At 46.0% G+C, this 27,637-nt stretch overlaps 1 protein-coding gene across 1 annotated transcript; it reads right to left on the bottom strand.

Annotated features, from left to right (window-relative positions):
* Positions 1–6: 6 nt before the first annotated feature.
* Positions 7–27,322, bottom strand: LOC136653154 (acyl-CoA (8-3)-desaturase-like). The gene is made up of 12 exons (XM_066630071.1): positions 27,101–27,322; positions 23,767–23,877; positions 21,270–21,467; positions 20,252–20,353; positions 16,239–16,367; positions 11,465–11,522; positions 11,135–11,211; positions 7,181–7,278; positions 2,809–2,905; positions 722–801; positions 434–559; positions 7–58 (listed from the first exon to the last, which is right to left on the bottom strand). Exons 1-12 carry the CDS (start codon positions 27,320–27,322, stop codon positions 7–9), a joined length of 1,350 nt encoding a protein of 449 aa, XP_066486168.1.
* Between the last annotated feature and the right edge of the window lie 315 nt (positions 27,323–27,637).

The following is a 27,637-nucleotide window of genomic DNA, read 5'->3' as shown; positions in this document are numbered from 1 at the left end:
TGCTTCTTATCCATGGAGATAAGCTTCTTGCCAGTACTGCCCTGACTTCTTCAGAGAACTGCAGCGAGAACAAGAACAAGGGTTTTATTGAGCATAGACAGTACATTCTCACAGTGGTAATATCTTCAGCTCTGCGCTATACAGATCGGAATGCAGATCCTCTACCCCAGCTATTTTCAACCACTGTGCTGTGGTACACTGGTGTGCCGCAAATGGTTCCCAGGTGTGCCGCGAGAATTTGGGAGAGGGTCATTTATCAATAGGACCACTGGGGGATGTGAGCCCCCATTGACAGCACAATGTGCCTTGTCAATTGTCAAAAAGCTGATGGTGTGTCTTGACCATTTTAGTGCCTTGCCAGTGTGCCGCAAGATGAAAAAGGTTGAAAATCACTGCTCTACCCACTAGGACATCCCTGTTAATTGACACTTACCGCAGTATATCTGCAAAGGCAGTGAGCAGGGGCTTGCACTGGTACTGAATACCATGCTTGGCACAGAGGGATTTCACAAGAGGAGCTGCTTTCCAGTAATTGTGTCGAGGCATCGTTGGGAAAAGGCTGCAGCAAGAGAATGAGGGATAGTTTCAAGGGGATTCTACAGAACTTTGAGTGAATCAAGACTATCCCATCCTGGCTTTAGGTCCAAAATCCCTCAACCACACAATATGGGTGTGGTCCTATACCACACAAAGAGCTTCTCTCTTTGTATCTCATACTTACTGATGTTCAATCTGGAAGTTCAAGTGCCCAGTGTACCAGTCATTGAAGAGGGATTGATCCACATTACAAGTTGCTGCAAGCTGTGAAAGAAAAATGGGATGACTTTTCATTTAGTTTACTGCCGACACACTATATTTTCTACATCACTGGTTCATAGTCTTTCGAGACTGAAGGTTGCCAACTACTACTGGTTCCTCCACTTTTTGACACTGCAGATCAATTGTTCTACTGCGCTTATTCCTTGCTGATTTCCCTGCCTAATGACTAGTAAATGGAAAGACATTAATAAGGCTTCCAAATTAACACTCAACCACTGCACTTGTGCCACATGATCATGATCAGACTGAGCTATATGCCTAAATGTGAGAGAACTGCACACAGCAGGCTTCTTGTGACATCCCCACTATAACTGATTGCTCTGCTGAAGAGGCAGGTTGGTTTTTTCAAAGAGAAAAAAGAACTTGGTGAATAATGTAGTTGTGTGGTAAGCCCCTTATAATAAATATGCAATGCCCACTGGCCATGCCCCCCCTTGATGTCATGTGTTCAGTGTTAATGCAAACAGTGTCATGCATATGTAGGGCACCTTTTTCACAAGCACGAAGCACATGGCCAGCAGATGGCACAAGTCCCCCTCTTTGTCCCAAGTCATGAGGCAGCACCATGATGGATGGAGAAGCAGAAGGCGACATGAGACACTTGGCTGAGCAACTCATCCCACTGCTAGCTTCATGGGGGAAGAGCTTCAGATTGTGCCCCCAGGAGGCCTGCAGGTTGTTGAATAGTGCCCAGCCTCTGACACTAGCCCTTTTACCTGCTATTTTCCTCATTCTGTTGGCCAGTGTATTTTCCTAAAGAGATCCTCCACAACATTGTGGTCTTCTGTGTTCATAACCACATGGAGAAAGGTTAATGTAAACTGAGCTAAATATGATGGGAACCTTTCCCCATACATTCTGGCCTGCCCTCTTATGTCATCTGAGGGGGCTATCCTGCAAATGTCACCTTTAGCCCAAATTAGAGGGATGGAGGGCAAGCCTTCTCTATAGCAGCACCTCAGTTATGGAATTCCCCTCCAGGGGAATTAAGACCTTTCCCCTCTCTCATAGCTGTTCGGCAAGGGATCAAAATGTTCCTGTTTCATCTAGCATTTGAGTGATGCTTTGTTGTTTGTCCTCTGACATCTGTGTCTCAGTAATAATGCTATGGTCTAAATAGTTCCACCCCCTGCAATAGTTTTATTGTTCTTATATAATTGTATTTATTTTACATATTGTACATTCACCCCTGGGGGCTGGGGGATAAGAATAGGCCCTCGGTTTGGCTGTACTTGTCGTAAGAGGCGACTAAACAGCCACCAGGTAGATGGAACTCGTTAGCCTGGGAAGGCAGCTCATCTGAGAGAAGGAAAACTCTGATCCCAAACCTCCACTGCCTTGTGGCTACATCCAGTTATGGAAAAGGCTTCAGGAGACAACCTCGAGGCAAAATCCGGAGCTGGAGTCCCTGAGGCAGTTCATGGCTGAACACGGTCACGTTCTGGCAACTCCTGCGACACCACTGGAACCAACCATATTGGCCTCTCCATTGGACCATTTCAGCGACGTGGAGTGGGGGGATTTGCTGCATGCGAAACAGTCTATCTTCCATATCTACTTTACCCAGGCTTTGTGCACTGGAGAGGACCCTCTGTTCCAGAACCACCATTCAGAGCGCGATACCATAGTCTTCCGAGACTGAAGGATGCCAACAGTAATTGTACATTTGAATGAATCTGTAAGCCGACTTGGGCATTTGCTTTGGCATGGGAAAGGCGGGTTATAAACAAACAACAAACAAATAAGCCCTTTTACAACAGCTGCACCTTCTTTTCTAGCAGCCTCAATAAGGAAATGATTTATGGCTGACAACATAGATGACACAGTATTCCCTCTTAAAAGGATCGTGTATCCAAAATGGCATGGAGGCATGTAGCAGTAGCAATGCAGCCTGGTCCAGTATTATGATACTATGTGTTTAAACAATACATGAATAAGAGTTTAAGACAGAAGAAAGACAGTGCCTCTAGACAGAAGAAGTCATCTCACCTGGGTAGAAACCCAGTCTAAATTCTGATCATAGTCAATGTTCATGGGAATATGGCTCATCTGTGAGACCCAAAGAAACCAAGCGCTTTCTAGAAACCTGCAAAGGGAAAAAAAACTCAGAACTACAAATCACCATCCAGATACACTTCTCAGATGACTATCAAATATAAAAACATCCACCATGTTCATATCTACTCCAAAACCAAGGAGTGTTCATTACTGTCCCAAAAGCTAAGTGGTCATCTTTCTAAGGTTGCAGTCCCAAGCACACTTACCCATTGAACAGAATGGAACTTGTTACTGAGTAAACATGCAAAGGATTGCACTATAATTTATGGGGGGGGGGGGAACCAAACAAAAGGTTTGGATTCCATGCTGCTGTTAGAGACAGACATGGTTATTTGCAGATTTCATTTATGAGAATGTCGCTCATTGCAAGCAGACTGCATGACGGTTGTGTTCAAAGTTTTTTTCATCTGATGAATTTAGGCCAGTTTTGTGAAGTATGATGGTACCAGATGACAACTTCCACCTTAACTGCAATCTCCAAGGAGTCTCCCTATGCTCAAGTTGTGACATGATGAGTTTGCCATCAGAGTTCTAGGCTAAGTGAATGGAGCTTCAGAAGCACCCATGTTACCAGTGCTTGGAGAAGCTATGGAACTAGAGCAATTCAACTCTTTCTTCCTGTGGATTGGATAAGAGCTCCAAAGCTCTTGAATGGATAAGAGCTCCAAAGCTACAGAATGGTTCCTTCTGTAACCATTAACCATTGCTTCTTTTCCAATATATATGCTCATTTTTAACTGTACGGCTCTGGTTTCCTCACGTCCTTCTTAGAGAGCAATCCTGACTCCAAGATTGGCTAGCACAGGTTCTCTGCACCAGGACACGAGTGTTATGAATGTGCCGTAAAGAAGGTTCGCAGCTACTCTGGAGTCGGCTATGTCAGTGTGGAGGCCCATGCCATCTCACAGATGATGCATCCAGTCTCTGCACTGACTGAAGATGGTGAAATTGTGGTGGTCCAGACAGGCCAGCAGCACAGGGTGTAAGAGAGGGTCGCAGGAGGGCGTTACAGTTATAGTTTGGTTATAATTTTGATAAAATAGAGATATTTCAGTGTGGCTTGTTTCATTGCATTCTGCATGAAAATATGTATCAAATGATATATAACACGATGGTATTATTTGAAAATACCAAGATTTAAAAAATTTCGGCCAGTAGTGGTGTGCATGTCACCCCACAGCCCCCTAGTGATGCCACGAATCATGACTACACAGAGTGTGCAAATGCATCATGAAGCTCTCAAGAGAATCCAAACTAATTAATAGCGCAATCCTAGCTTGTGCTGGAACAGGCATGTCAGGAGGTTTGCACTGTATCTAGTGCAAGATAGGGAGCCAAAGTGGCTCAGTCAGAGGTAAGGGGAAACTCTTCCCCTAACCCCCAGATAAGCCACTGCAACCCCTGTGTGTCTCTTCAGACTTATGCCACCTCAGGAGGTGGCGTAAGTCTGAGTAGAGCAGTGCAGCTTGAAGCCGCTCTGCACTGCTTGGATAACAGCCGGATCCCAGCCCCGCTTTCCACTCCCTGCCCGCCTGCCCCTGGGACTGTCCTCCCCCCACCCCAGAACACCTGCCTCCTCCCCACCTCCTCCCCCATCTCTGCGTTTTCACAGCTTGCTCCTGAGAAGGCGGAAACATGCTTTATGGCACATTTGCGACCCTCCTAGGCTAGCACAAGGGACTTGCGCCAGCCTAACTCATGGTTAGGATTGCACCTTAGACTGTTTTTAATATTGGATCAGATTCAAAAATTGATCAGAAGTGATGTGCAGGAACCATTCCTACTGTAAAGACAGATGGAGGAGTCAAGGCACAAGTATCCAAACTGTAAAGAGGCCACTACTGAAGGCGAGCTGCTGGCAGGAGAAGCAACCAAATGTCATTAAGGGCAGAATCCTAACCAACTTTCCAGCGCTGAAATAGCTGTGCCAATGTGGCATGCACTGCATCCTGCAGTGGGGAGGCAGTCAAGGGGACCTCTTCAAGGTAAGGGCATGTTCGTTACCTTAACTTGGGCTGCATTGCAGCTAGGTCAGTGCTGGACAGTTGGTTAGGATTGCGCTCTAAATTCCCTTAATAGGAAGCTGCTTGACTTAGCAAGCTGGCATTTGGTTGGTGAACGAGAAATTCAGCTGTGCAATTATTCTAATCTAGATAATCTCTGCACCTACTCAGTGTTCTCCAATGTACATCACAATTACTGTATACTGTGACATGTGCAACATTTACTCCTGACAAAGAGAGTAAAATCAGTGTGCAATCGCAAAAGGTGTGTGCTGTGGTATCAGAACATGGTCTGTAATGGATGTGGCTTCTGTGGTTCTTTTTTGTAAGGGCAATGACACACTGAGGCCAGGCACTGTGTTGAAGGCAACAATACTTCCCTCAATAGTACACAGGACTCCAACTTTAGAAAGAATAAGAAAACAGAGTTTCTTACAGAGCTTTCACCCCAAAAAGAGGGTAGACGACTTATTTCATTTCTGCTGTTTAAGCCTAACACATTTTAATATCTCTTGCTAGGTGCAAACAAGCCTTATCTTATGTAGTTGCAATCTAACTGTGGAAGTGAGGCTGCAATCCTATGCACACTTTCCTGGGAGTAAAACCCATTGAACACAGTGGTGCTACTTCTGCATAGACACGCACAGGATTGTTGTTAGAGAGCTATCAATCCCAAGTGTGTATTTTCAGAGCTTTTACTTTCTGATGTTATGGAGGATTTCTTATTTTACAGAAACTATTACGATCAGTTAAGCACTATAGCCACTGTGGGAGACTGGTTCTGGCAAGATTGCCTTCCAGGATGCAATTTTCTTCACCAAAATAACTCCTAGTCTAGACCATGTCTAAGTAGCGACTGACTAGTCTGAGAAAAGATCTGTAACAACTGTGAGTCTCCCCAACTCCACTTTCCACACAGTTCCAACAGAGTTAAAACTCTCCCACTCCCGCCAAATACTAACCTCTAACTCTCCAGCTAAGCAGACCTACTTGTTAAGCAGATTTAAGCTGCGATCCTATCCACGCTTACCTGTGAGTAAGCCCCATTGACTGTAATGGGGCTTACTTTTGAGAAGACATGCATAGGATTGGGCTCTTAACAACCATCTCTAAAATTCAGTTTAGCTTCCGTTCCCCCCTTCCACCCCAGAAATTCAATAACACTCTCTGTTGGGAGAGGGTGATGCACCACCTGCCTGCCCGCTTACTCACTTAGGAAGGGCACGCCATCACAGAAACCTCTGGCTAAGTTTGGAGGCTCCTGCTCTTCCTTACGCGTGCTTCCTAAGCAGGTAGAAGGGTGGGCTGCAGGTGGCACATCACACCCCTCCCAGATGCCAGAGGAGCCTCTGGCTGACTTTGGAGGCTCCTGCCCTTCCCTACAAATGGCCAGAGCTTGCTGCGGTGTCGTGTGCATGTGCGAGGCTCACGCAAGTGCACAGTGCCAAGAGCTTCCTCCAGCCCTTTGTCTGCAAGGGCAGGACTCTCAGAACTCAGCCAGAGGTTTCTCTGGCATCCCATGCTTCCTAAGTGCACAACGGGCAGGAGGGAAGTGTGTCACCCTTCCCAGCACATCACCTGATGTGGGCAGCACCAACCACCCCTCCCTAGACACGCCTTTGCCTCCAGCTACTACCTAACCTGTGCTGGATACAGCCCAGGCCACTTGACCTGCCTGTTCCAGTGCAGGTTAGGATTGCACTGCCTGATACTTACATTAAGCACAGATGTCTAATTGGAGGCTATCAGACCTATGTGGACAAAACTAATGGCTTCATTCAGGTTTTTTCATTATTGGATATTTATGGTATTTTATGGTAGTTGTAAGTTGCTGCAGAAAAGTCTTGTGAGACAGAAACCTTGAGAAACCTCGAGGAATGATTTCCACTGTACCCCTAAAATCTTCTGTAGAGAATGACTATACCCCACAATGACCCTGCACTACCACTAGTCCTTTGCTCCTACAGATCACATTGTACAGATATGCAAAACTACTGTCTATTAATGTGCATTCATTGTTAAGGCAGCTGTGGATGAAAATGTTGTCTGTGATGGATTTTGCCTTAAGAGTTTCAAAATAGCTCAAGGCCATAAGTCTTGGTTATTGCTTGGGAACCCCCACATCTAAGTATCTTGTTATGGGCTTGTTCGGACTGGTGTGATTCATCTGAGATATAAAGTAACCAGCTTATGTGCGCAAAGACTCTCCCTTTCTGATTTCATACTCTATACTCATATGAAATCTACAGCAGCAGAATGTGCAGGGGCAGCAGCAGTAACCAATAAGATGGAACTGTTACCTGGCTATCCAGTAGAATGCCATGAAACTCTTAAACCCCATTATAGGAACGTACATAAGGCAGACACGGATCATGTAGATCAGAATGAAAGCAAGTTCCTGTGAAAGAGAATAATGTTAAGGCAGGGGGAAAATATGGAAATGTGTTGCAACTCCTCTGATCAGTTTCAGATCTAACTGTACAGAGTAACCGTGAAGATGACAAAGTCCATTAGACAATATGCCTCAGAACAGTGCACATGTACAGCAAAACACCCAGGAATTGCATCACGTTCGAAAGGAGTGCCATGGTGGTATAAAGGGGACCAGTAGCAGGCCAGTTGAGGCAAGGCTGAATTTGATGGGCCCAGCGGATTTTCTTCAGAAATATATTGCCCTCTTCAAAAATGACTGGGGGGGGGGGGTAGAATTCTTTAAGGGTCATTTCATCAATCACAGTGCTGAAGTCACTCAGACTGTTTGTTCTGAAGCCCCCTTCAGCTCCATACACGAAAAGACCACATGTTTGGAGTGGAAGAGGATCATGGCTTCTATGCTTAAAAGCCATTTCTGCCCAACGTTGCATATACGCAACAGGGATCAAATGTGTACCCCTGTGCGTTGGGCTGAAATGTGTTAACTGCCTATTTATTCTTACCTCTCCATTCCTAAATCCTCACAGATGGTTGGAAAAACTTGATTCAGCCTATTTGATTCAACCTTCACGCCAAAGAAAGAATTTTAGTTAAGAAAAGCATTCAGGAGGCCTCTATCTTACAGATGGCTCTGAAGGGATTGATCCACTGGAGGACAATGGCCCGTTAAATTGCTCTGCTCTGAGAGATTCATGTTGCCAAGCATTCACTGGGAGGAGGAACTGATCTGTCAGTCACCAGGTTCAAGAGTGGAATACTATGCTACCAGTGACCATCAGCAGAGCAGCACCTGGCTATGCCCTCCAGCTATGCTAGCAGAACAACTCACCTGATTCACAGAGGAAAATTCAGCAAAAAAGCATCATAGCTTGGGACTTTGTTCAATAAGTCTCTCTTGGTGTATGACAGCGGTTCTCAAACTTTAAGCACAGGAACCCATTTTTTAGAATGTGAATTTGTTGGGACCCACTGGAAGTGATGTCATCAATCAGGAAAATTTTTAACAATCCTAGGCTGCAATCCTACCCACACTTACCCAGGAGTAAGTCCCATTGACTATCATTGTTAAAAGCATATACACAGTAGCCTGTTAAAAGTACAGATGTGCAACATCTCCCCTAATACAGTCACATACCACAGTAGCATCAAGTCTAATACATTCAAAATAAAATACTGAAATGAATGGGGACCTACCAGAAATTGGCTCGCAACCCACCTAGTGGGTCCTGACCCACAGTTTGAGAAACACTGGTCTATGAGGATTAATGCATCTTTTGTGCCAGGTGGTGATATAATGATGTCTGTTAGAGATAATGGGCAAAACACAGAGACAGCAGAAGTGCAAACCGGCAGCTGCAGTGTGTGGTGCTCAGAGCACAGGGAAGAATGCCAAAAAAAGGAGGCAAGACCCAGGGAAGTACCAGCACCAGTCTATTTATAGGCAGTATTTACAAGTAGAAGGCAGTTCCAGAAATCAGCAAGCAGAGGTAGTTCAGCAAACAGTCAGCAAATCAGGTATCAGTCCAGCAGAGATTCATGCAGCAACTCACTCCTGCAACTCACACAGTGGAGTGTGCTTGTTGGACATTTATACTCCTGCCAGCCAATGGGTAAGGCCATGACCTCATCACTGAGGAATGTCATTGCATCATCCTGGGTGGGGATTGCATTAGTTTTTCCCATCTCTCCTTGTTCTGTGCAACGACTCAGCACTTTGCCCTGATTGGTCCGTGCCCCATTGTCTGACAGGTATGCTTACATTTGCTTACACACAGCAGCAGTCTGGTAGGCCTGCCTTATCCAGCCACCAAATTGCCTTACTGTATGCCACTTATAGTGGCACAGAGTGAAGAAAACGAGCATTGCAACATCTGCAAAGGTCTGTGTGGGATGGGACAAAGAAAGGAATATGTTTCTATTTGCTGAGGGAGCTCATTTAAACAAACACAAGCACTCGCACATGTGTGTGTGTATGTGTGTGTAAACCCATCCTATACCTTGGTGATGGCCATGGTGGTTGGTTATTAATGACTTTGGGAACATTCAGCTGCTCCAGAATGGGGCCAAGGCTAGCCCTTTAATGAAGTGGCACCCATTGAACAGTAGCTGGTGGGGGAATGGCAGACTCAAAGTTCCTGCTGTGGAAGGAGCTTCATTGATCCACCTCCTTAGCTTGCTCCTTCCTTGCATTGCAACTTTCCAAAAACTGCAAGTCTTCTAATCTACATGAGGAAGGAGAGCTTCCCTACTTCCTCACTTTACTCATTCCTCATGTATTCCCTTTAACTCAAACAGGAAAGTCAGTACCTCCTGCTTGTGGAAAAGCTAAGGGCCTTTTAAAGGAGAGGAGTGCATATGTGCTTGTATGTGCATGCTGTTTAGGAGGCGACAGCAGTCTGTCAAGGGCGGCATTGGGCAGCAGACCAAGTTGGGACATCCCTGAATGTGCCAGCCACCTTCATGTGACTTTGGAATTCTGGGATCACAGTTTGCATCTCTTGAATTCTGGGCCCTCTTATGACTTTTCCTCTGCTCTTGGCAAAATTTCTAAGCACAGCAAGTCTTCACTTGCGTCATTTTATTATAAGTCATTTTATTTTAAAGTTGTTGAGAAATAAAATCTATTCCTGGCTGGGGTAATTGTCTGTACATAGTTTACATGTTCTCCCCATATCTGTGTGGGTTTTCTCTAACCCAAGAAGCTCACATTAATTTCAATGTTTAATATTAGAAGCAATTTTGGTCTTTATTTAGAAGTGCTATGATGTTTTTGTGACCAGAAATATGCTGTAGGAACTTACCCCTTATTTACATATATCAATTAGCCTTTGGTAAAATTGGTTTAGTTATAAGTCATGTCACTTAGGGCGCAATCCTAGAAACCACTTCAGCCGGCGCAAGTCCCCTGAGCCGGCCTGGGACATTGCAAACGTGCCATAAAGCATGTTTGATATAATGTTGACATAAGGCTGACATAAGGCAGAGGCTGTTCCTGGGGAGCTCAGAGAGGCTCCAGAGGTGGTACAAGTCTGAGGAGACCCATAGGGGCCAGTGGCCCTTACCCAGGGGTAGGGGGAACAGTTTCCCCTTGCTTCTGGCTAAACCGCTTCTGGCCACTATCCTCTTGGCTTGCCTGTTCCAGTGTAGGATTGGATTGCACCCTTAAAGATGTAGTTTCCAAGAAACTATTGACAACATTAAGCGAGGATTTGCTGAACCTGGCAATGTCCTGTGGGCCAACATGTATCCTATTCTTGTTACACAACTCCTTCCTCTGAAGATTTATCAAGCATATTTTATTCATATACAGAACATCCTCTACTTACAGACATTTAAACTATGAGCATACAGATTAAGAACAGGCTTGGCTGGGGTTTTGGAGCAGGTACAGCTGTAAGGCATATGCAAAATAAATAACCGAAGCTGCATAGAGACAACTGAAGCAGCTTAATAACTTTGAAAAGAGTGACCCCTGGCTACGATGACTACGTCTCTCCCTCCCTTCTGCCCCAGGAATCCCCACATTTGCAATGCTGTCCAATGTGATTGAGCTGTTGTTTTTCTCCATCACCACAGGAAGGGGTCACCTTTTTCAAAGTTATTGAGCTGCTTGGATTGTCTCCAAGCTTCTTTCACTGTTTGCTTTGTCTATGTCTCAGCAGCTAGGCCGTTTCATAAATCAGAAGTTCATAACTCCAACATCTGTAAGTTGAGGACCTTTTGCATAGAATGCACAGTAAATTTACGTTCCACTCTGACACATCTAAGCCTGCTACGTTGAGCCACAGGAGGAAGCATGTACACTTTGCAAAATTACTTACCAACCATTTTTTCCGTTGAATTGTAAAGCGGAATATAAGCAGCTGGACAGCAATAACAAATGTTGTTGGGGCAAAGACTGGTAAAAAGAAAATCAAAAACAAAGTAATAACACTGTAAATTGCTTCAGTTGTAAAGTGCCCAAAATCAAGTCAAATTAGAGTACTTCTAATCCCCTTTACAAGATCAGCAAATGGAGGTTTTACTCAAAGCAGCCCACCCATCCACCAACCCATCCACCTTATACAAAACACTCTAACCATTAAAGCCACATGCTTCTATCCTTGCTGGTGGCAAGTTAGGCTCCTGTGCACAATGGCAGAGACACTCACAGGCAAAGTAGCTGTGCTGGTACTGGTAAGGCATATATTTCATTTTCTTTTTTCCAAGCTGCAAATGGAGGGCAGAAAACAGCAGTTAAACCAGGGCTCAATAACCCCATCTCATTGTCACCATCTCTCATCTTCCATGCCTCAGGATAAACAACTGACAAAAATTATTGACATACCTTGGACAATCATGAGCAAGGGCTGAGGTAGAGAAGGAATAGATGCTAGATACCCACATGATTCTTAGTCAAAGGTACAGGATGAGATTTGCTATATTTTTTCTCATTTACTGATATGTCTTATAGATTTTAATTCATGGAAATTATGTATCCATAACAGGAATACAGGGTGCAGTTTTAATGTTATTTTTGGTCATACTAATGAAGAATGTGGGCATTTGACCCTTTCTATATTTTATTTTAAACTACTGTGAGGAGGGGCAGTACTAGGGTGGAGAGATCAGAGAGATAGGAAGGGCTTCAGCACAGTGGCATTCCTGGGGTCCTGCGCCCAAGACAACCCCCCATTTTCCACTCCCACACCCCATTTTCACCCCCCACCCATTTCTCCGTCCCCCCACACCTGACCTGGAAGTAATTGCGGTGACATCATCGTCACCGTAATTACTTCTGCGCAGATACCTCTTCATTTCCCCCTTTGAAAGCAAGGGGGAACAGAGGAGGCAGCCGAAGCCCTGATGGAGCCTTCTGCACTGCTTACAAGCAGCGCAGACGTCTCCACTGGAGTGGTTTGGGGTGGCTGGAAGCAGCCCCAGATCGCTGCAATGGAGACCTCCGGCTCCATGGGGGCCTGGAAGCAGCACACGTCTCCTCCAAAATTGGAGCGGGCGCGCGCCGCTTCCCCTCTGCCTCTGAGGGTCACCCTCAGAAGCAGAGGAGGGGCACCCAGGAGTGCTCCTGGGAGGCAGTGAGAAGCTGCCTCTCAGGCAGCACCTCAGCGCTGGACTGGGCCGCCCCCCTCCCCTCTTCCTTTATAGGAGGATAGGAGATGGGCAACCTAGAGCATCAGTGTGACGGGAGATGCGACTCCCATTGTGCTGACACTCAAGGGTGGCCATCTTGTATATTCCAGAAGTCCTCTGAAGTGTTTTATCTAGGGTGCCCTCCCCCTCCTCCAGAGGATACAAGGTGGGCGCCCTAGAGTGTCAGCACTATGGGAATCGCATTTCCCGTTGTGCTGCTTAGAGAAGCACCCTAGGGCACTCTAGGGCACCTTAGAGAAGCACCCTAGGGCACCTTAGGGCACCCTCCCCGTGCTCCGGAGAATACAAGATGAGCGCCTTAGAGCGCCAGTGCAATGGGAGTTGCATCTCCTGATGTGCTGCCTCTCTAGGACGCCAGTCTCCTATCCTCCTATAAAGGAGGAGGTGAGGGGGCGGCTCTGTCAACGCTGACAGAGAGGCAGCTTCTCACTGCCTCTCCACAGCGCTCCTGGGCACTCCTTCTCCAGTGGAGGGGTGAGGTTCGGGGAGCTGCTTCTGGAGGGTCGGTGCCTGGGGCTTTTGCCCTGTTTGCCCCCCTAGGTATGCCAGTGCTCCAGCATTTAGCCCCCACCATGATTTCTTCCATGATTGTGCCCCCATATGCTATTTACAGGAGTGTGTATGTTTTTAACTTCCATTGACTGTCAATGGAACTTTTTTCAAAATTGTTAATGGAACTTTTTCAAAACTACAAAATTACACAAGGGACACACAACTGGGGTTGGAGTTGTTACACAGAAACATAAACACATACCCAGACCAGTCCATCAATGAGGCTGATTGATAACCCAATCCTGAGCTGCCCGGTGTGCAGGGCTCCCATGGAGCCAAAAGCAGCTGCAGCGGTACCCTGTGTGCACTGGGCAGCCTCCGGCAGCCCCTTTTGTCCCCTTCCCCTGGATAAAGGAAGTAGCCCTACAATGGGGCTACTCAATTCTGCAGTGGCTCTTTAGCTCGTGCAGAATCAAGGAGTCCTGTCTCGGCTCTCATGGCCCAACACGGGACTCTGGATCAGGTGATTCTCCGGTCCTGCCCCCCTCCCACACCGCTCCCTCCTCCACCCCTCTCCTCCATCCTCCCCTCCATCGCAAGAGGCTTGTGCTGTATCCAGCAGAGGATAGGGGCCAAAGGCAGCTCAGTCAGAGGCAAGGGGAAACTTTCCCACTTACCTCTGGGTAAGGCGCCTTTGCCCCTTTGGGTCTCCTTGGACTTGCGCCACCTCCTGTGGTGGCACAACTCTGAGGAGAGCAAAGTGACTTGAAGCCACCCTGAGCTCCCCAGGAACAGGGGTTAGTATTCAGCATAAGTGCATAAGGGACTTGCGCCAGCCCATGGGTGCCACAGGATTGCACCCTCAGTCACTCTCCCCCTCCTCTATGTTTTCCTTTTCACTCTGTCCCTCTCTTCCTTTTCTATTCTAAGAATGGGAGGAACAGAAACTGGCAAATCACCAGGTAAGGGGGGGGGGGGGACTAGGCATACCACAGTGCTAGAAAACTTGGGCTGAACCTACCCCTGCAAGGAAATAAACCAAGGGCCAAATATCAGAGTGTATGCGCCACACGTGCATGTGTGTTTCATAACATTCTGCTTGGTCTTTATTGGAAGGGATACAGAAACTCTGCATTTCAATTACAACCCTTCTCTGTCACCAACTCAGGGCCCAATCCTATCCAACTTTCCAGTCCCAGTGCAGCCACGATGCAGCCCCAAGGTACACGTTCCCCTACTTTGAAGATGATGCAGTGCCAGCTCCCTTGGCACAGTTGCACCAGCACCAGAAGACTGAATAGGATTGGGCCCTTAATCATTTCAGAGCAAACAATGCAGCAGTAAACATTTGTCTCTATGCAAACATTTATGTCTTGTCAAGAGAGGCAAGAGATTGCAGGTACTTAGGACAAGGTTGGGAACTCCCTATGAGAGCAGAAAGAAAAAAAACAGGAGCTAATGAACTCATGCAGTGGTTCCCAAACTTTTTAGCATCGTGACCCACCTAAAAAAAATAGTGGCTTTATCAACCACTCAAGCCTCAGTAGCTATAAAGGTTATTTGGCCATAGTGCTCCCCGTAGGTAGCAAATTGTTTAACTTTGATTCACATAGTCCTGCAGTTTTCAAACTCTCAGGGAGTTTGAAACCCGCAGTAAATCATTGCGGGGGGGGGGGGGAGGCAGCAGGGGGAAAGCAGCGATGCGATCCCCAGGATCAGGGATACAGGGATCTATGGATCCCCAGGATTGTGTCGCTCAGGCAGCTGCAGGGACTGGGATGCACTCACCAGTCCCTGCAGCAGCCATCCCTGAGTGTGGGGAGCCCTGTGCGAGCACCTGCAGGACTCCCCAGGTTAGGGAAAGAGAAAGTGGAGCGATTGCGCCCCACCCTTGGTTTAGTGGAACAGGGTGCAATCACTCCACTTTCACTTTCCCTGACCGGGGGAGCCCTGCAGAAGGTCGTGCAGGGCTCCCCACACCCCCAGGAGGCTGCAGGAGGCTCGGGTAAGTGCACCCAAGCCCCTGCAGCCCCCCCTGAGTCCTCCCTTCCTCCTGGCTGCCCCCGCCACTTAAAGGGAACTTCCTATAGCAGGACTGTCGCGACGCCCCAGTCTGAAAACCACTGACATAGTCTAGTCTAGTGTTTCTCAAACTTTGGGTCAGGACCCACTACCATGTTTCCCCGAAAATAAGACCTACCCCGAAAATAAGACTTAGTTGTGATCAGGGCCGGGGGGCGGGAGGGGTTCTCGGGCAAGACGGGTGGACAACAATGCAGGGGAAGAATGCACTCCCGTGTGCCACCTAGAAAGCCCCTGCTGTGTTGCCTTGGACAGAGGACTCTGAGGAGGAGCTGAGGCGGGAAGCAGCAAGGGAGGCAACCCTGCCTACCGGGCTCTGAGGTTCTCCACACTTTCCAGGGAGTAAGTTCCATTAACTATAAAGGGACTGACTTCTGAGTAGGCAGGCAGGCAGGCATCCTCCTGGGTGTTGAGGGGATATTTTTGTAAGGTCTATTTTTGTACATGAACGACTGTGGATTGTTGTACATTTAATAAAATAAAATAAAAAGACCTACCCTGAAAATAAGACCTAGTGTGTGTTTTTTGAGCCAAAAAATATATATAAGACAGTGTCTTATTTTCAGGGAAACACAGTAGGTGGGTTTCAATTTCATGTGGGCCCCCATTGATTTCAATATTTTATTTTGAATATATTAGACTTGATGCTACCATGGTATGTGATTGCATTTGGGGAAATGTTACAGGTTTGTACTTTTAACAGGCTACTATGCATATACTTTTAACAATGACAGTCAATGGGACTTACTCTGGGTAAGTGTGAATAGGATTCCATTCTATGATTGTTAAAAATTTTCCTGCTTGATGATGTCACTCTGGGTTATGACATCATTTCCGGTAGGTCCTGACAGTTTCTCATCCTGACAGTTTCTCATCATCCTGATGCTAAAAATTTGAGAACCACTGGTCTAATCTAATTGACTAGTCTAGTCACAGTCTAGTCTAATGGTCAGTTTCATGACCCACTAAGAATTGGGTCAGAACCCACAGTTTGGGAACCACTCAACTAATGTATTGGTATAAACAGTCCATCAGCAGCAAGAGCTATGATGAGAGAAGCAGGAAAGCTGTGGGGCAGGAAGCATATGTTTTCTGTCTTCCCTCATCCTGCCCAGATTCCTCACTCTGGATATGGATTCGTTTGACAACAGTTCCTTTTCTCCATAGCTTGAACAAGTCCCAGACACTCTGTTTGCCTACCTCCACAGAGAGTGCTTTCCCCAGGCTGAACAGGAAAGGGTGCATGTTGAGATCAGGGTCCTTGCGGAAGCAGTTGGGCTTGGCATGGTGCTGGTTGTGCATGTGATTCCATTGGCTTGGTGGCCCACCCTGCATATAAAATGAAAGTGCACACACACAGTCCACATTATTCATGGGAATAGCTACTTTGTGTACTCATTTTCACTGCTTACAGAATGCAGAATTGCAGAGCTAACTTCAGATGTACAGGATTGCTTCACTTTGACCAGTGATGGGCAGTACAGTTCTGAGCTGACCTACTGGAGGTCCTCCCCCGACCTCCCAGGACTCCAGCGCTGGTTGGTGGTAAGTAAAGATTGTGTTGCTGCAATTCCCCCAACCCAGCAAATACTTATGTCGTTCCCTCCTCCTAAGGAAGACTTTAGAAACCACTGTATTAGGCATTTAGGCCAGAGGTTTCCAGACTGTGGTGACACGACGCCCCAACCTGTGGGTCCTGGCCTCTTTGCCCTTAAGGGGCAGAGGCAGCCAGGAGGCAGGGAGGAGGCAGGGGGCTGCAGGGGCTTGGCTGTACTTACCACAGCCTCCTGCAGCCTCCCGGGGGTGCGGGGAGCCCTGCACAACTGTCCACAGGGCTCCCCGATGCTTCCAAAGTGAAAGTAGGGCGATCGCACCCCACCTCCACTAAATTGGAAGCAGAGTGCGATCACTCCACTTTCACTTCTGACGGGGTTGCAGGGACTGGGCTGCACTCACCAGTCCCTGCAGCAGCCTTCCCGGGGCTCCCCAGGTCAAGGAAAGTGAAAGTGGAGCGATTGCCTGACCTGGGAAGCCCTGTAGGTGCTCACGCAGGGCTCCCTGCACCCCGGGAAGGCTGCTGCAGGGACTTGTGGGTGCACAAGGGGATCCTGGGGATCACGTCGCTGCCTCGCTCCCCTCCCTTGCAAGAACTTACTGCGGGTTTCAAACTCCTGGAGAGTTTGAAAACCACAGATTTAGGGTGATTTTTAGGTAAACTTGGAATAGCTTTGGAACATGCTAGAACAGTGTTTCACAAACTGTGGGTCAGGTCCATCCAGTGGGTCACAAGTTGATTTTCTTTCATGAAAAGTTTCTGAAATATTTTAAAAAAAAAAAAAACACTTTTCAAGTACCCATCTTCATGCCCCCAAATTAAAATGCCATTATGAAGGTGGAGGCATCTTTGCTCCATCTCTCCCTCACACGAGGTAATATGGATGGGGGTGGGCCCTGGTCAGCAGGCAGCCTTTGACTCTGTGTGCTATGATCCATGATCCCAGTCATAGGGACTGCTTGAGGCTAGCTGGTTGCCATCTAGAGATGGGTAGGAATTTTTTGTTTCTCACCTGATTGGCTGTTGGTGAGTTGTTTCATCCTCTCCCATACTGCTCTAAGGGAGTGGTGCAGTTAGCTAGGTAGATCACAATTGACAGGCATAGTGCAGGATAGGGAGGAGGAATAGGGATTTTGATGTGCACCCTGAGGTAAGCAAGAGTCAGAGGGGGGAACAAAACCAATTTCAAGAGTCTGTCTGGCTCAAGGATGCTGGCTGGTAACCCTTCAGGCTTGAATTGCAGTCAACCTCACCAGCTTTCTGGCTTGGTAGACACAACGCAATTCAGCTTCCTCAACCTCCTCTGGGGTTTGGTACTGAGAAAGTAGGAATCATCAGCAGATAATCTGCAGCTTGGAGTCAGGGTGGTAATTCCTGATGGGGAACCCACAGTTGTGTGTTGCCTCCTCCATGGTCGGAGTCCATACTAGAAGGGGCAAGTTTGTATGAAAATAGGACCTACTGTAGAGTTTGCAGTCTCTTATTGATTGGCAATAATGTCCATAAATGTGACCCAGTTTTAATCCAAATTTTGTCTTGTTTTTTATGGGTGGGTGCACAGGAAATTACTATTCCTTTGCTAACAGAAATTCTCTTACCAAGGAAGTGTAAGATGTCAGAAAACTTCTCAGAAAAAAATGATTATTCTGAGAAAATTCCATTCTTTTGCTCTTAGAATTTCTATACATACACCAAAGTTTCCCAAATGTTATTTCAGTGAAATAAATCTCACAGGTCCATAAACTTCTGCAAACTAATTTCTTTGATATGTTTAACTTACAGTGCAATCCTGTGCATGTCTACTCAGAAGTAAGTCCCACTGAGTTCAATGGGACTTTCTCCCAGATAAGTATGTAGAGGTTTGTAGCCTTAAAATGTTTTAGGGCCCAATCCTATCCAACTTTCCAGCACTGGTACAGCCGTGCCAACGGGGCATGCGCTGTGTCCTACAGTAAGGGGGCAGTCATGGAGGCTTCCCAAAGGTAAGGGAATGTTTGTTTCCTTTCCTTAGGGCTGCATTGCAGCTGTACCGGCATTGGAAAGTGGGATAGGATTGGGCCCTCAGTTTTCAACTGAGGAGAGGGAGTAGTTATGAAAAATTAGCTGAAACTCCACAACTACTTCAGAAGAGTTACACAAGGAATTCAAGTTACTTGTGTTAAAATGTAGTTATTACTAATTCAAACTACGTAGTAAGCAGCAGGCAGTCATAGTCTTTAAACTACTTTTAAATTAGGCCCATCAGTGCCCTTGACTGAGGTTCCTGATCAGATAGGAGCAAGTGATACTGTTCCACCACTCTTTCCTGGAGGGGAATGCAAGAATGCTTTTGTTGCTTTATTCCATTTGTTCTCATTATTAAAAGAATTGCAGTCCAATCCTATCTGGCCATTATGCTGGAGACTGTGGCCTGTCTGCCAATGGAAGTGGCAAGTGGCTAGGTCTGTGTGATGACAGACTGGAAACTCCCCCAGCACGACAGGTAAGGCCATGTAGGTCATGAAGGTGTGGAGGGGTGAAATGGGGCAGGGGGTTGGCAGAATGGGGAGCAGAATGGGGTCAATGCAATATCACTGGCACAGGTCCAAGGACTCACCAGGCTTATAGGGACTTTCCCTAAGGCAAGGGACAAATGTTCCCTTTCCCTACGGAGGCCAAAACACCCCTGAAGAACTCAGCAGATGACACATTGGCATTGCTGCATGGGGAGCTAGGCAGGACTTGGGTGCTCATCATTTCAGTCAGTATCAAAACCAATCATTCATTGATTTGTCAAAGATCACTTTTGTTTCCTAATGAATGTCATTCGTTTTCATTTGTCCCATTCTTTTTCATTTCTCATTGATTACAACAGAAACCCCCATTTCATTCTGCTGCCTGTAGAAGTTGCATCACAGTACAACAAAGGAATGTTCACAATCCTCTGTCTGAGACTTTGAGGATGTATGCTTGCTAAGGCTGCAGTACTGCACACATTTTCCTTGAGTAAGCCCCATTATAATGTATTGGATTGGGCTCTAAGCGTCAGTTGTTCAAACCTTACTACAGCTATGAATTCATTAGAACAGCTATGACTTTTTCAGCTCAGGCTCTTCCACACACCTATGGGGATACCTCTTGTAAGGATAAATGAGATTCAGTATTTGTTATCATAATATTCACCCAAGGGCTTCCACACAGCTCTTCTTCCCTCAGTGAGTGCAAAGAGGACCCAGCCAGATGAATAGCACCTGTGACACACAGGTTGAGCATCACTAATCCAAAAATCCAAAATGTTCCAAAATCCTAAACTTTCTGAGTGCCAACATGATGCCACAAGTGGAAAATTCTACACCTAACCTGATGTCCGGCCAAGTGACACCTTTGCTTTCTGATGATTCAATGTACACAAACTTTGTTTCGCACGCAAAATTATTTAAAATATTGTATAAATTTACCTTCAGGCTATGTGTAGAAGGTGTACATAACACACAAATGAATTTCATGTTTGTTCCAAAGCCAAGATATCTCATTATGGGTATGCAAATATTCCAAAATCCCAAAAATTCCAAAACCTGATCCCAAGCATTTCAGATATGGGATGCTCAACCTGTACTGAATATACTGCGACACTCCTGGTCAAAAATAAAAATAAAAAATCTCAGTAATGGACACTTACTTTGAGTATTCCTATCACAATGAAGTGAGATATTCTATTCCACTTGGTATTTTGAAAGACTGAAACATGTCCAAGATCATGCTGAAGAAATCCATACTGAATCTGGAAGGACAAAAACAACACCAAGACAATGTAATGTGAATTTTCCTTATGCTGGTTTGCAAGGACTAGCTACACTCACTATTCTCAACATTTGGGAAGAGTTAACACCAGTGATCCTAGGCATACTATATTACTGCTTGCCTACCTCTGAAATGCAGAGACCCATGAAAGCCTTGCACCTAAACATTACTGATGGCCAGGAGACCAGCAATGTAGAAAGAATATCATATTCCTCTTACAGGAACCTTAAAAATGAACAAGCTAGAGTGTGTCCATGGAAAGCAATTCCTGCCTGACAGCCCAATCCTGAGCTACTCAGCACCCAGAAGAACTGTAGCGCTGAAATGGCTGCTACTGCATCCAATGGCTGTGGGGCAGCTGCCATCGGCTCCTTGGGGAAGGGGACATTCATCCTGCTCCCGCACCCCACCTTACACTGCCCCCCACCCCAGAATGCCTCCTGCCACCCTGGCTCACCTCCCCACCGCCTGGATCAAGGGATGAGCTCCAGGCAGTGGTGTGACGTGCCTCTGGCTGGTGCTGGCTGAGCACAAGCGGATACTCAGCCAGTGCCCACACTGAGCCGGTAGTGAGTGTTGCAGGCGGCATGTTTGCAACACTCAGCCCCAGACTGACCCTGGCCCAATAGAATTGGGCCCTGAGTCCCTTAGAAATAAAGGGAATTTACAGCCCAATCTGACCTAAATTCCACCACACCCCCTGCCAGTGCAGTCATGCTATTGGAATGCAAGCTGCATGGGTGGGGGGGGGGAGGAGACCTGGAGGAGACGTAAGGAACATTTGTTCTTTTGCCCAGGTGTAAGCCTTTCCTGCCTTTTTTGTTCTACTTAGACCTTTATCAGAAATTTAACATGAAAAAGCAGTTGTATAACATCCAGTGAGGGGGATACCTTACCTGTCCAACAGTGAACAGTGCCATGCCAACTAGGAAGGGCACCCAGGATTTCCCAAAGTACCAGATAGTGACCCAGGCTGCTACGTCCAGCAGGAAAGCATGCATGAACATGAAGAGGAAGAAGCCATAACTGGGCTTCATGAGTCCCATCTTCTTCACTGTGCTGTGCAGCTCACGAAAATCCTTTACCAGCATTTCCTGGGAAAAGTACCAACAGTTAAGCTCTCTCATCTCTGGGAATAAGAGATTCTCAAACCACCTCTTGAATTGCAATGCTGTATCCTTCCAGAGGGACCACAATGGCTATGAAGATACCCTGACAGCAGGGGAGACTTCAAGACAAAGAAATCTTGGTCTGTTCAGCGTACAACCAGACAGTGGCATCACTAGGATTCACGTTACCCGGTGCGGGAGGCCTGCGCGTCACCCCATGCAGTGGGTGGGGCAACTCCCCAGGTGGTGAGCGTGGTGATGTACCATCGCCCCTCCCCCACTGGATTTTTGGCTGTACCTTTTGATAGAATACAGATATTTCAATGCAGTTTATTTCATTGCATTCTGCATGAAATTACACATTGATTGATATATAACATGATGGCATTATTCTTTCAAACTCTGAGTCACACACACACACACACCCGTGTCAACTTACTAACACCTTATTGCAGCAGTTCTCAAACTTTTAGCACCAGGAATCACTTTTTAGAATGACAATCTGTCCAGGACCCATTGGACGTGATGTCATGGCCAGAAGTGATATCATCAAGCAAATTAAAACAAATAATTATAAATAATCAAATTAAAATAAAAGAAATAATTAAATAAGGGGGAGCCAGTCCTGTTCAACCAAGTGAATTTTCTCTGTAGTCTGCCTGCAATAACACCCCCCAAAAAGAATCAGTGAGATTTCTAGCCCTTCCCAGTGCACAGTTTAAAGTTCTATTTCTAGCATATAGAAAACTTTCCCCTGACCAGTTCAAGCATCTTTTTTTTTTTTTTGGGCGTCCTTTTTAGTGTGGAGGGGGAGGCTGCCTTCTGGAGCATTTGTTGTGCTCCAGTTCCATCGGATCAGGACCATTCTGGTGGCCTCACATTCCTCTTTGCCTGGCCTGACCACCAGCCAAGGCACATCTGCCTACTTGCAAGTAAACGTGGTCACGTGACTCACCAGCTCAATACACTCACCAGCTGGGTGGGAGGGAGGGGCCTCCTTCTCGGGTGTTTTTTGGGGGCTGCATTCATTGGATCAGGACCATTCAGGTGTCGTTGGATTCTTCTCTGCCTGCCCTTTCTGATGCATTAAGGCAAATCTGCCTAATCACGAGTAAATGCACGATACGGCTTGGTTTCACTTTCCATAGGGCTCCATGCATTTTTTTTTGTTTCTGGTTTTTTGGCCATAACTTTTGAATGAAAGGAGTTATTTCACTCTGGTTTTTTGCATTGCATTCTGCTGGACATTCTGCATCCAATGGTATATGGCATGACAGGGTTGCCCCTAAAATCGCAATTTTAGCGCATCATCCCCAGTGCACGTCACCCCCCTTGCGCGTCACTCGGTGTGGCCCGCACCCCTCGCACCCCCCTAGTGATGCCATTGCAACCAGACACATTCTAAAAATTATCTTCACCTTAGATGCTCTGTTAAATGGATTCTCTGTAGGCAGCTTCAGACTGACAGCAGGTCGTGTCTGAGGCAGGGTGACCAGATACAATGGAGGACAAAATGCCTATACCTTTAACCATTGTATAGAAGAGGAAATTTTGGCAAGTGCAGTATAGAAGGGTTTAAAAATCTTCACCTGCAAAAATCTGCAGTATTTTCAGAAGCATCACGAAAACCATATTTCTAGTGCTTCCTACTACTGATCTTTGGTTAAAACTTGGAGATTGAAGTTAGGAGGCTATGAATAAGAACAAACATAAGAAAAGCCCCACTTGAACAGGCCATTAGTCCAGCTTCCTCACAATGGCCCACCAAATGCTTCAGGGAGCACACAAGACCACAAGAGACCTGCATCCTGGTGCCCTCCCTTGCATCTGGCATTGAGGTAACCCACTTCTAAAATCAGAAGGTTGCATATACACATCATGGCTTACAACCCATGATAGTCTTTTCCTCCAGAAATTTGTCCAGTCCCCTTTTAAAGGCATCTAGGCCCAATGCCATCACCACATCCTGTGGCAAGGAGTTCCACAGACTAATTACACGCTGAGTAAAGAAATATTTTCTTTTGTCTGTCCTAACTCTCTCAACACTCAATTTTAGAAAATGTTCCCTGGTTCTGGTGTTACCTGAGAGGGAAAAGAGCATCTCTCTATTCATCCTCTGCATAATTTTGTATGAATGAAGTCCTACAGTCTGGTTTTTTCATATCTGTAAGGTGCCAGAACTTCATTAGAAGGTGTTCTAATGGTGTTGGAGAATTGTGGCAATGTAATGCATTGTCTCAAATACACGTTACATCAGATCTTGTTTTTAAAATGAGAGACTCACATTTTTGTGGGGCTCACAGCTGCGTTGATCAGGTGCCAACTGTCCAATTTGCAGAGAGCTCAAGTATTTTCGAACTAGATCTTCATTTTTGTGGAAAGCTGTGAAAGCATCCTGGGAAAGACACAAAGAAAGGAGGTGGTGAGATGGCAGCCCTACTGTGCTGAAATAATAGAGAGGAAATAGAGAGGAAAGTCGGAAATTTGTTCTTAATCACGGGCTTTTGTTTGGTTGGTCCAGAAGCAACAGTGGAATTTCAAAGATGTGGATTCCCACTCTGTGGCCTGCCAGAAACTGTGGCTGAACCTCTGTATGTGAACTGACATCAATGAAGTCTCATGGATAGCTAGTATTGATGCTCAAAGACAGAAAGTAAAATGACAGTACAGTAATTTGAGCTATTTCAAGAAGTAATGGAAAAGAGACTTGGAATTTGGAAGCTTCGGCAAGAGGAAGTCAGAGACTGAGGGAGCTGTGAGTAGGCAGACATCAGGAGAGGGAAGAGATGGATGGATGGATGGATACTCATAAGCAGAGCTGAGAAGAGAAAGACACACACTACAAAGTTTGCAGTTCAAGCAGAAGACATGGACAGAAAGAGTTGAAAGAAAGAGAGATTGTGGAGCCTTGAACAGGAGTGGGGGTAAGGAGAAAGGCAGAGCTGGAGTAGTAGTTCACATGGTCACTGGCAGCAAGTCATTCACGGATTCACTCACACCCTCTGCAGCATGTGGGGTATTTCTACACAGTCAGCTGCCAGCAGTACTTTTGCAGAGGTGAACTCTGAGGTCTGCAGCAGGGTAGAGTGGCAATTTTCAGACTGCCATGATGGAAGTGACCCAATATTGTTTTGCCCAGGTTTACATCATTTGATATTTGCCTGGGCTTAAGAAAAATCCAGTCAAGCATCAAAAATCCAATACTGCTAAACAGAAAAAAAATGACAGGAGGAATTCAGCATTTAACTCAAATGTCATGTCATGATATTCATCTCTTGGGACCTACATACTCTCTGCCTGAACCCCTAATCTGGAGGTCAAACCTTCAACATGGTCTTGGCTAATCAAGTGTTTCCAAAAGGCAAACATAAACAGTCTCTGTCTTTTTGGCTGCAAGCTTTGCAGCTGCGACATAAAGACGGTTTGATTAAGTATTGAGTTGTTTTAAATGGAGAATTTATTTTTCTCTTGGAAGAACCCTTATCTGGGGGGTAACACAGAATATTAATAGAATCCCTCCAAATTATCAACTTCAGAACACTCTGCTATGTTCCAAATATTCCAAATTGCTCTGCTATGTTCCATACTCTGCTCTGTTCCAAATGTTCCAAATTGGGTGCAGGCGTTCTGAGAATTTCTACTCGGATCCTGTTCAAACTTGCTGCTTAATCCTTTCAAATGGCTTTTCAACAACAAACCCTTCGCCGCTCTTTCTAAATTCTCTGCTGCAGTCCCGCTGCACTGAGGTTAGTTTCTGTGACTCACTTTGATGTGGGTTGTGGTCTGGCAGCCTGAAGGGGAAGTTTGTGAAACTGATTCACTAGCAAAAGAGGCATGACTTCAATTTCTGCTGTCCTTCTCTTTCTTTCCTCAGCCCATCTTCTTCGCATTGACTGAGCTAGGTTTCTTGGCAGTCATCTCAGCAGAATTAGAGTACATACACGGTACACCGGCACCGTGCGACCTTGAAGCAGCTGACAAGCTGAACCGAGCTATTCCATCTGCTCTGAGCGTGGGAGGATGGAGGCCAGAATGTGCGATCAGATCAAGAAAGAAACATCTGAATGTTGTGGTTTCTTGAAAGATAGAAACCTTCTTTCAAATTGTAAAAATCCCTACGGGGATTTAACTTGCCTCCCTATGTAAACCGCCTTGAATAAAGTCTAAGGAGAAATCTGAGGACCAAGAAAGGCTGTACAGAAATACCTGTATTTATTATTATTATTATTATTATTATTATTATTATTATTATTATTATTATTATTATTATTAAATGTTGCTGCCACAAACTTCCTTTGAATAAGGAAATGTGTGTACTGTAAGTTCTCCTTTTCTCTAAAAATCCTTATTGATGTTTATAAAAATCCTCCAGATACTGGAAATGCTGAGAGCATGAATGCGGAAGTTTATTTCCTGAAAAGGATGGACTGCTGGTAAAGTGGAAGTCCTGCTGAAGATGAGTTCCCTTGGACAAGCCCTTTCCAAAAAGTGCGACTTCCAACCCTGAGTGTGCTGCCTTTCATCTGAACAGGACCCTCTGCCAGCACAGAAACAACCCCTGCAGCCGATTCACGCTCAGAAACAAGCAAGCATGCTGCCGGAATTAGCATAAACCTGCTGTGTTGTGAAAGGTCTCTTGTCATGGTGAGTCCAAACAATGACTGCATTTGCTTGGGACCAAAAGACCCTTGAGGTCTCAAGGCTGAGCATGGTGTGGTAGTGCCACAATGGTGGATTTCACCTCCTCTATCTTCAACACCTGAGGAGGAAACCACTTCTCAGTGCTTCATGAAGAGGGTAGCCCAGGAAAGGGATACCCCTACCTAGTCCTCTTACAGTTCTTAAAGGTGGTGATAATCAGTTGCATATGGAAATGGCAGCACATGGCATTGGGATACAATGCTATGATATTATTTAAGATCCCATTATGAATCTTGCTAAGGAGTTATACAGCAGGCTGCATTTTCCTCTTTTGAAAGCTTTCTCTGAATTTAGAAAGGCAGTGAGTTTCTCCTTTGTTATTTTGACTTTCATTTGTAAGTTCCCTTGCCCTCCTGGGAGCTATCTGAAAATAGTCTGATGGGGGTGGGCACTGACCCATTTGGTACAGTTCATAATGGTTCTGTTTAGCCTCTTTGCATGTATAGATGCAAGACTTTCCTCAATCTGAATAGCTTCAGTATGGCACAACATAGTGCTGTCCGAAAGCCAGTCAAAAGTAAAGACAGTGCTTTCTACGCTCACTCTGAGTGCCATAACCTCAGGCAGTAAACCCACCGCTGGCTTCCACCCTCCTTTTTCTATCACCTCCAAGATCACCTGAAGGATTTCTCCAGTTTCTGTTGCGATGGTGGAATAGGGCAGGCTGAGAACGCATTGGCTCAGTATCACGTTGCACTGATTGGACCTCGTGCATCTAGCCCAGCACTGACTGCTTTGTCCTGTAATAGTTTTCCAAGGTGTCAGGAGGAGGCCTTCCCCAGGCAATCTATTCCAGGTAATTGGAAAAGAATGAATTCAACTTGGGACTTCATTCATACAAAGCAGAAACTTGAGGACTGAATTATGGTCCCTCCACATTCCTTGAGCCCCCCCCCCCAACCCTAAAAACAACTCACCGTGGCATCTTGTCCTGCATAGTGGTTGATGACACGAGGGCCCCCAGGGTGCCGCAAATGGAACTGGCTGACATCATAGACTTTCCTGTGGATGACCAGCCATCTCTCCTGCTTGGAACTTCCCTTGCCTGAGCGGAGTCCTATCTCCTCCCAGGTAAAAAACTGTGGAACATCTGAGCCATGCTCTGGCTTTCGCAGATTAGTATCTGACTGTGGAGGCATCTCACTGTCAGCTGAACTCCAAGGTTTTCCAGCTAACTACGATGCTGCAACTCTGTCCAGTGGAACAATGGTGCCTTTCTGTTCTGCTTCAAGTGCTAACCAGCTTTATATATACCTGCTGTAGCAAACCCTTTGCTATATGCAATGGTTTGGTGTGTGTAGCAATGGATTTGGTGCCCCAGGCATTCTCTTTCAAAGCTGTCAACTTCTTACCTGGCTACACCCTCCATCTTCATTTCCATATTGTGCTGTAAGAGTCATCCTTCTACCAGACCTGTTTTTTTGTTGTTGTTTTTTGGAGGTGGGGGGGGAGGA

This window comes from Tiliqua scincoides, chromosome 1, assembly GCF_035046505.1.
Source record: "Tiliqua scincoides isolate rTilSci1 chromosome 1, rTilSci1.hap2, whole genome shotgun sequence".
NCBI lineage: Eukaryota > Metazoa > Chordata > Lepidosauria > Squamata > Scincidae > Tiliqua > Tiliqua scincoides.
The sequence above is the reverse complement of the archived record's forward strand: the minus strand, read 5'-3'. Positions and strand labels throughout refer to the sequence as shown.